The sequence below is a fragment of the Lemur catta genome, chromosome 21 (genome assembly GCF_020740605.2).
Source record: "Lemur catta isolate mLemCat1 chromosome 21, mLemCat1.pri, whole genome shotgun sequence".
Taxonomy (NCBI): Eukaryota; Metazoa; Chordata; class Mammalia; order Primates; family Lemuridae; genus Lemur; species Lemur catta.
The window spans coordinates 9,245,116-9,254,342 of record NC_059148.1 but is presented as its reverse complement, the minus strand read 5'-3'; the positions used below and the strand labels follow the sequence as shown (position 1 = coordinate 9,254,342).

The 9,227-nt window shown below is 63.3% G+C and overlaps 2 protein-coding genes across 4 annotated transcripts in view; one reads left to right on the top strand and one right to left on the bottom strand.

The window, feature by feature from the left end:
* The first annotated feature begins 466 nt into the window (after positions 1–466).
* Positions 467–3,832, top strand: SLC7A4 (solute carrier family 7 member 4). The gene is made up of 4 exons (XM_045535146.1): positions 467–1,824; positions 2,255–2,895; positions 3,136–3,244; positions 3,337–3,832. Exons 1-4 carry the CDS (start codon positions 843–845, stop codon positions 3,510–3,512), a joined length of 1,908 nt encoding a protein of 635 aa, XP_045391102.1. The 5' UTR covers positions 467–842; the 3' UTR covers positions 3,513–3,832.
* A 2,104-nt stretch (positions 3,833–5,936) lies between these two features.
* Positions 5,937–9,227, bottom strand: part of P2RX6 (purinergic receptor P2X 6) — a 34,156-nt gene continuing 30,865 nt past the window's right edge. For 2 of the 3 annotated variants that reach the window (XM_045535147.1, XM_045535149.1), the window contains exons 6-12: positions 9,081–9,161; positions 8,837–8,978; positions 8,637–8,746; positions 6,713–6,806; positions 6,570–6,635; positions 6,326–6,403; positions 5,937–6,211 (exon numbers count right to left, since the gene is read on the bottom strand). In XM_045535147.1, the coding sequence (XP_045391103.1) occupies positions 6,023–6,211; positions 6,326–6,403; positions 6,570–6,635; positions 6,713–6,806; positions 8,637–8,746; positions 8,837–8,978; positions 9,081–9,161 (760 nt within the window). In that variant the 3' untranslated portion in view covers positions 5,937–6,022. The remainder of the gene's footprint in view (positions 6,212–6,325; positions 6,404–6,569; positions 6,636–6,712; positions 6,807–8,636; positions 8,747–8,836; positions 8,979–9,080; positions 9,162–9,227) is intronic. The other variant, XM_045535148.1, reaches the window with a different exon arrangement.

Here is a 9,227-nt window from a genome sequence, read left to right as displayed (position 1 = left end):
CGGGCGGGTGGTGCCACGCGCCAGATGGGGCGCCTGGGGGTGGGGGCGGGCCGTGCGCAGGCGGCGCCGGCGGGCGGGGCAGGCGCAGCGCGCAGAGCGGCCGCGGCGGTGGCGGCGCGGTGGCGACAGCAGGTGGGTCACAGCGGGTCCTACCGGAGACCGCCTCGGACCGGGGAGCAGGCGACGCTCGAGTATCTGGGGCTGGGGGCGCGGCGGAGCTGGCTCCCGCGGCGGCGGGGTGTTGGGGCGCAGCAAGGTGCGCGGGGCCCGGGCTCCAAGGCTCAGGGCCCCGGCCGCCCCTGCATTCCGGTCCCGGGCGCCCATCGGCCAGCCCGGTGTGGGGGGTGGGGTGGGAGGCCGCCTCTGCCTGAGACCAGGTGGCCGCCTGGGCCACGCCCGCCCGGGCCGCGGAACTGCTCTGTTCCGGATCCTGCCGGCCTGGCCCAACTCCATGGGAGCCTCGGGTTTCACCTTGCTGGTGGGTCCCAGACCGCCGGGCTGCGCCCATCTGCTCCCTTGGGTTGCCCCCTCCCCACCATCAGGGCCACCCAGGCACCCCCGAGATTCCTCTAGGCTCCCCTTGCTGCCTGGAAGGCAGACGGGACCTCCCTGCATCCCTGTGACCTTCTGCCCACAGGTCCTGACCCCTGCCCCATCCCAGCCCTCCAACAAGCCCACAGTGCCAGTGCCCACGTGCCGAGGGTGGGGACAGAGAGAGGACTGGCGGTGGACGGTCCAGGAGAGATTGAGGGCTAGCTAGGATCCAGCCCGGCAGGCTGTCATTCCCCTCTGGCCCTAGCAGGTTCCAGCAGCTGGCTTGGTGCTCCTCTCAGCTGCCTGCCATGGCCCGGGGGCTGCCCAGCGCCGCCAGCCTGGCACGCTTCTGCCAGAAGCTGAACCGCCTGAAGCCGCTGGAGGAGTCCAGCATGGAGACGTCCCTGCGGCGCTGCCTGTCCACGCTGGACCTGACCCTGCTGGGCGTTGGGGGCATGGTGGGCTCGGGCCTCTATGTGCTCACAGGCACCGTGGCCAAGAGCATGGCTGGCCCTGCCGTGCTCTTGTCCTTCGGCATAGCCGCCGTGGCCTCCCTCCTGGCGGCCCTGTGCTATGCAGAATTTGGGGCGCGTGTGCCCCGCACGGGCTCTGCCTACCTGTTCACCTACGTGTCCATGGGCGAGCTATGGGCCTTCCTCATCGGCTGGAACGTGCTCCTCGAATACCTCATTGGTGGTGCCGCTGTGGCCCGAGCCTGGAGCGGCTACCTGGATTCCATCTTCGGCCACAGCATCCGCAACTTCACTCAGACCCACGTGGGTGTCTGGCAGGTGCCTCTCCTGGGCCACTACCCAGACTTCCTGGCCGCTGGCATCCTCCTTCTGGCCTCTGCCTTTGTCTCCTGCGGAGCTCGAGTCTCCTCCTGGCTCAACCACACCTTCTCTATCATCAGCCTGCTCGTCATCCTCTTCATCATCATCCTGGGCTTCATCCTGGCCCAACCCCACAACTGGAGCGCCCGTGAGGGGGGCTTTGCGCCCTTCGGCTTCTCCGGCGTCATGGCCGGCACCGCCTCCTGCTTTTATGCCTTTGTGGGCTTCGACGTCATTGCCGCCTCCAGCGAGGAGGCTCAGAACCCAAGGCGGGCCGTGCCCGTGGCCATTGCCATCGCGCTTAGCCTGGCCGCAAGTGCCTACATCCTCGTCTCCACGGTGCTGACCCTCATGGTGCCCTGGTACAGCCTGGAGGCTGACTCGGCGCTCGCTGATGCCTTCTACCGGCGGGGCTACAGCTGGGCTGGCTTCATCGTGGCCACCGGCTCCATCTGCGGTAAGAGGCCCTTCTGGGCAGGGCAGCAGGGAACAGAGCCTTTCTGGGAACACACTCCCATCTGTACCTCAGTTTCACTAGTTGCATAGTGGGCCCAAGAAAGCACTAATCATTAGAAACTCTCCACCCAGGCTCACTGGGAGGGATGTCCCCCAAGATTGTGCATAGAATGCTAGTTCTGGTCATGCGTTGATAGGTTATTTCCTGAGTCAAGGGACTCAGCTCTCATCAGATTCTCTGAAGTGCTTGTGACCTAAACTGGAGTGTCCCGTTCCTAGGGCAGGGGGCTGACAACCAATCTAGCACCCCACACACTCATGCTCACTCTAAGGGCCCAAACTCATGCCCATGTTCCCAGGGGACTGCCCCTGCCCTGGCCCCCAGCAGAGGCTTGGCCACCGTGCTGACCCTCCCCCACCCTCTGCTACAGCCATGAACACCGTGCTCCTCAGCAACCTCTTCTCCCTGCCACGCATCATCTATGCCATGGCTGTCGACGGGCTCTTCTTCCAGGTGTTTGCCCGGGTGCACCCCCGGACACAGGTGCCTGTGATCGGCATCCTGGTGTTCGGGAGCCTCATGGCCCTCCTGGCATTGCTGCTGGACCTCGAGGCGCTGGTCCAGTTCCTGTCCATTGGCACGCTGCTTGCCTACACCTTCGTGGCCGCCAGCATCATTGTGCTGCGCTTCCAGAAGGCTTCTCCATCCAGCTCCCCAGGCCCGGCCAGCCCTGCCCCCCTGTCCAAGGAGCACAGCTCCTTCTCAGACCACCTCCAGCTGGTGGGCACTGAGCAGGCATCAGTCCCCGAGCCTGGGCAGCTGCGACCCGCCCTGAGGCGCTACCTGAGCTTCCTGAGTGGGGGCAGCCCTGGAGCAGCCGTGTCCTGGGCAATCGGCATCCTGGTGGTCTCAGCCATCACCCTGGCCTGCGTGCTGATTCTCGGGAACTCGGCCCTGCACCTCCCGCCGTGGGGCTATATCCTGCTGCTCCTGCTCAGCAGTGGCGTGTTCCTGCTCAGCCTCCTCATCCTGGGGGCTCACCAGCAGCAGCACCAGCAGGACATGTTTCAGGTACCTCCCCCAGCCCAGCAGGCTCCCCTTGCCCCTTCCTCCTCTGCCACCCAGGAATGAAGAAGGGCCCACGGGCTGGGGAGGCCGGTACATCCCTCCCACACCCCTTTGGGCATGGCAAGCGAGCACATGTCTCCAAAACCTCCAGAGAGGGAGAAAGGCGCTGTGGCTCATGTGAAATCGGGCCCAGGGCTGGCGGGTGTCTCCTGCAGCCCACCCAGCCCCGCCCTGCCCCCTCAGATCCCCATGGTGCCCTTGACTCCAGCCCTCAGCATCTTGCTCAACATCTGCCTCATGCTGAAGCTCAGCTACCTGACCTGGGTGCGCTTCTGCATCTGGCTGCTAATTGGTGAGTGGCGGCCGGGCTGGGACCCCAAGTGGGGCAGGAGGAGGGCAGGGAGGGCTGGGACCCCTTTAGGCTCATGCCCTCCCACCCTGCAGGACTCGCTGTGTATTTTGGCTACGGCATCCGGCACAGCAAGCAGAACCAGCAGGAGGCTCCGGGGCCGACCGCCACGCGATACGTGGTGTTCCCCAGCAGCAGCCTGGAGGAGACGGTGCAGGCCGTGCAGCCCCCCAGCCAGGCACCAGCCCCGGCGCCCGCCCCCACGGAGTAGCTGGCCAGCCCTCACTTGCCCTGCCCTCCCCCACCTCCTCGGGAGCCCCAGGGAGCCAGGAGCCCCTTCTATCCAGGGCAGCTTGGGTTTGCCTGCTCAGTCTGGGGGCCTCAGGACCTTAGGCCTTAGCTCAGGTGCTGAGCTCAGGTCATCAGGAGGAGGAGCCTTGGCCCGCGCTGGTGCGGTGGACGCAGCCCGGTGCCTTCCTGCTTCTGACCGACTCCAGCTACCTGGGCAGGTGAGGTGGGGCAGGCGGGGAGGCCCCAGCCCCAGGCATCCACAATAATAATGGCTCAGCCAGCCGTGTGGCCTGCTGCCGTGTCCACTGTGGCATTCTTTGTGGCACTGAATCCTCATCTGCCCCTAGGAACTTGTCCCCAAGTGCAGTTGTCCCCAGTCCACATCAGAGACCCCAAGACTCTGCAAAGGGGAGGTACCAGCCCTCAGACCACCCTGAGTCAGAGACATGGCCAGGCCTGGGTCAGGTGACCTCCGCTCAGGCCAGTGCCCCCTGCCCAGCTCCGAGGGGCGCTGCACAGCCCTACACACCCCAGGTGAGAAGGGGCTAATGGCAGGAGTGAGGTCACGGTCCCCGCCTGTGTCTGCTTCTGGGGCAGATCCAGGGAGCAGAGCCTGGGCCCTGACGAGGCTGCCTAGAAATGGCTGTTTCCCGGGGCTCCCCAAGAGTATGGCCGGTGCCCGAGGCCTGCCCGGGAATATAGATGCACACTGGTACACAGGCTCGCACCCCCCCAGGACATGCACCCATGTGCCCGCATAGACCACCCTAGGGGTACACGCCATGCAGGCGGAGGCCGCAGCTGTTCCCAAGCTCAGGCTCAGGCCTCGGCTCTCTGGCTGCCACAGCTCACGCTCTCGCTGCCTCCTCTGCCCTCTCTTTAACGGCTGTGAGATAAAGGCTCGAGATGCCGCACACACGTGTGGTGCTCACGCTCCCGTGTGGGTGCACGAGTGCTGGGCCTGCCCCAGCCCACCTGGAGCTGGGGGCCAGGAAAGCCCCAGGCCCGCCCTGGACCACCCCACTGGTCTCCCAAGGCTGTGCTGTGTCCACCACAGACGCCTCCCCCTTCCCGTTCCTGCCTGTAAGGACTACACAGGAACGGCTGGCTGTGCTGGCTTTACTTAACTTCTCCAGCTGTGACATCAGCTTTCTCTAGGCCCCAAGGACAACCAGGTACACGGGACCCGTCGTGGACAACCAGGCTTCATGGGCCATGGTCTCCCACCCCAGCCCTTCAGAGCCCACCTCCCCACAGACATGGCTTTGGGGACTGAGAGGCAGCAGGGACCCCAAAAGCTTTGCTGAGTCTCCAGTGCCGGGTGATTCCAGATGCTAGCCCTGCCTCAGCCCCAACCCTGACCCTCCCCAGCATACCCTGATCACCAGGTACCTATGATTGAAAGCAGCCCCTCGCCTCCCAGGGGTGGTGCCCCTGCCCCACCCTGGGACCAAGAGAAGGCCTGCCTCCTGCAACCCCTCTTGACCGAGGGCCCTGGGGCATGGGCAGGAATAAGTTCCCCCCAGAAGGATTCCAGAAGCAAATCCTGGCCAGCCTGCTGGTGTCCTTGGTGTCCTTGTTTAGGGACATTCCTTCCCGCCATCTTGCCTGGGGTCAGGGTCAGGACCTCCCACATGTAGCTGCCTGGACACGTTTCTAGAAGTGGCTTGGGCTGCAGTGAATTGTAGATCTGCAGCCTTCCCACCCCCAGGCTCCTAGGAATCCTGGGAAGCAGGTTCCAGGTGACTGGGCTGGGGGTCACCAAGGAGGGATACAGAAGGTCCTGAAGGACCCAGGGGCCACCAACCCAGCCCCGCCACCCTCTCCTCCCCATCTCAGCCCTCTGCAGTCAAAGGGCTGCTGGAGAGTGGCTGAAGCAAATTATCTGAGCAGGTGTGGACCCAAGAGGTGCCTGTGCCCTTGCCTGGGGTCCTAGGGGCTGGATGAGCTGCCCACCCCACCTCCATTCCATGGATGAGGACCTGCCTTGGTCAAGCCAGTGCCAGAGCAGCAGAGACAACCCCCCTGCCACACACAGGCTCTTTCTGCCTTGCCCGTGGCTCCAGCCCCACAGGCCCCAGTGCAGGGCAGCTGGAAGGGTGCGGCCAGGGGGCGGAGGGTCTGTGCTGACAGCTGTGTGCAGGCGGACCTGTGCTAGAACACTGGGGAGAGCCTGGGAGACAGACTCCGGACAGACGCAGCAGGAGCCCCACTGGTTAGCACCCTGCAGTGGGGCCCCGGGCTCTCCCAGCCTCCACCGCTCAAGTTCCACTGAAGGGCTCTAAACAAACTGGCTTGTGTGGCTCCTGGCAGTACCCTGCCACAGCTGGAGTCAGGGGAGGGACTCTCTGCCTGGGAGTTTGAGGGTGGCCTAATCTCCCCAAACCCCCCACCCCAGTCCTGGTGAAGCTTTATTCTTGAGATCCCCACGGCAGAGCCCCCTCCCTTCCCAGCTCCCCCCCACCAACCAGCAGCAAACAGCTACAGGCCTCAGGAATGGGCCGGCGAGTGGGTGCCAGAGCCTGGACAGGGACACCCTGGTGTCGGTGTCTGACTCCCAGCAGCAGTGGCTGTGGGTGCAGGTGCTGAGCCCTGTCTAAGGCACTTGGGCAGCCGGGCTTGGGATGCGAAAGCCAGCTCGCTCCACAGAGAGTTGGCAGTTGCCTTGGGGGCCTTTGCCTGCAGACAAGAACAGCAGGTTAGGGATCGGGCCAGCGTCCCCCAAAGTGTGGCAGAACCCAGTGCCCAGGCAGAGCGGCCTCAGCTCGAGGACCCCTCGGGCCCACAGCTCACCTCCTCATACTTCGTCCTCCAGTAGAAATGGGCTTCTCTATCCACGTACAACAGCAGCAGGTCGCAGAGGAAGGTGACCTGGGAGAGGCAGGGCCAACCCATGTCCCACCCCCCAACCTGCCTCCGGCCACCTCCCCAGCCTTCACCCTGACCCTCCATGTGCAGGGTGCCGAGGCATGCGTGGGGGCAGGGGGGGACCCAGGCTGGCATTCAAAGCCGGAGGGAGCCCACAGTGCTGACTCACCACGCCCAGCCAAGCTGCCCCCGTGCCCAGAGTGATGGCTGTGGGGATGAGCCCGAACTTCCCTGCCTGGGAGAGACGTGGGCTGAGCCTCTCAGGCCACGCGTGCTGCCCCATGCCCCTCCCGCCCCCACCCAGACCCCTACCTGCCCAGTGACGAGGATGTCAAAGCGGATCCCGTAGAGCTTGAGCAGGCTGCGGGCCTCCACGCCTGGGTCCTCCCACCAGTGCGTGGCCGTCCTGGGGGCAGGAGAGAGGGCTCTGGTGGCCTGCTCTGCCCACCCCCAGGCTGGGCTGGTCTACTGACTCCGTAAACCCCTAGCCCAAACCTGAGTCCTGGGTCTGGGCTCTTTGTCATTGCTGAGAAAACAGGGAAAGGAAGCTGAGACCTGCCTCTCAGACGGCCTCTGCCTGCTGAGGGGATGGGGACAGAAGGGTCCCTAAGAGACAGCACAGTGGGGGATTGAGGGGGAAGCAGAGGGCAGGCTGAAGGCCGTGAGAACCCTGGGAACTGGGCAGGCTTCCTGGAGGGAGACGGTGGCAGGGTGTGCAGGCAGGTGTCTGCCAGCACACGGGGAGAGGACGCAGGCAGGAGCCAGCCCCACATGGTCTCCAGGGGCTGGGGCGGTCGGGAAGCCGGATGGGTCCAGGGGTCTGCTTAGGAGACTCAAAGACATGACAATAAATGCAGTTAAAGATCCTTGAGTGCAGTTGGAATTTTGGTGGGTCTGCCTGTGGACCGAGAAGAGGTGCGGGCACCAGGTGAGAATCTCGGGTTCCAGTCTTGCAGGTGGCCCTCAGGTGGCAGGGCAGGGGACCGCCTCTCGTGGCTGTGGGAGGGTCTGTGAGAGTTGAGAGGTGCTGAGCCCCGGGGGCTCAGGTGGGCACGATCTGGAACCCGGTGGCCTCAGGGGTGAACTCTGGACAGTGCAGGGCTGGCTTGGCCGAGGCTGGGACTGGGAATTGCCAGGTCGTCCTTTAAAGAACCAGTTTTTTTCTTTTTAAAAGTAAACCTTTTAAAATGCTTGCCAAAAAGGAAAAAAAAAAAATCCTTGAGTGCATCCTGGATTGGAAAATACGAAGATTTAGCACCATTCCTGGCACAGCTGGGAAATGTAAATGGTAGATTTATTCTCCCACAGTCAATTTCCCTCGGGTAACAGGACGGCAGTCATGTCGGGAAAGGCCTTGTTCTCAGGGCAGTGCTGGGCAGGGTGAGTGCCCGGGTGCCTGGCTCCTACTACAAACAGTTCCATTAGGAAACGACCTAAATATATCCAGCTCAATCCAGACAGAGAAAGCAAACGTGGCCAAACAGCAAAATAAAAAACTGATGAGCCCAGGCCGGGCATGGTGGCTCACGCCTGTAATCCTAGCACTCTGGGAGGCCGAGCCAGGTGGATCATTTGAGATCAGTAGTTCGAGACCAGCCTGAGCAAGAGCAAGACCCCGTCTCTACTAAAAATAGAAAGAAATTATATGGATAACTAAAAATATATGTAGAAAAAACTAGCCGGGCGTGGTGGCACATGCCTGTAGTCCCAGCTACTGGGGAGGCTGAGGCAGGAGGATCGTTTGAGCCCAGGAGTTTGAGGTTGCTGTGAGCTAGGCTGACGCCACGGCACTCACTCTAGCCCGGGCAACAGAGCGAGACTCTGTCTCAAAAAAAAAAACAAAACAAAACTGGTGAACCCAGATGAAGGGTATATAGGTGTTCACAGTACTCACCTTTGAACTTGTCTTTGGAATTTTAAATTGTTTTAGGTAAAACCTGAGGGGAAGGTAAAAACGAAAGACGCCCATGCTGTGGAGGGCTGATGGTGGAGGGAGGAGGGGAGTGGAGGAGAGGCAGGTAGGGGTGGCGACAGCCGGGGTGGGGGCTCATGGCTGAAGTGGGGAGGAGGCAGGGCTGAGAGCCTCCCTCCTGCCTCTGGGAACCCCGCGTGTGCACACAGTGGGGTGTGCCGAGGGCCGGGCCCAGGTGTGGTCTGTCCTGGCTGCCGGGCGCGGGTGGAGCGGGATGCTGGCCGAGGTGCAGCAGCCAGGCACTGGGGACAGTGGGGGCCACACCTGAAGTTGTAGCTCCTCTCCTGCAGCTGGAAGGAGTAGTGGGGCCTGCAGTCGGAGCCCCCGCTGTCCAGGTCACAGTCCCAGCGGACACTGATGCCCACAGAGCCGCCCTGCACACAGCACGTCACTGCTGCACCAGCGCCTGGGGCCAGGACCCTCCCCCAGAGCCCTCCAGGAAGCTTGCCCACCCCAGAACCCACCAGCAACGCCAGGTCCTCAAAGTCCCCTCCAGCCTCGGCCACAAGGTCCTCAATGCGGAACACAGGGCAGAAGGGGCTGGAGTGCGGATCATAGCGGCAGTGCTTGAAGTAGGTGGGGTCCCAGGTCTCCAAGGCATTGGACCTGGCAGGGGCCGGGGGGTGGTGTCAGATGAGGCAGAGGACAGGAGGGTCTGGGAAAGAGGACGGGAGGGTCTGGGGCCAGCCGGGACCTGGCCCTGCTTACTTGGAGAAGTTGAACTTGCTGAAGGTGACAGTGTTTTTGATGAACAGCGTGAAGTTCTGGGCGTGGATCAGCAGGGGCCTCCTGGGGGTGGAGGAGAGGTAAGGGCCCCTGCCAGGCCTGGGGCCCTGCTCTAGGGGCAGAGGGGAC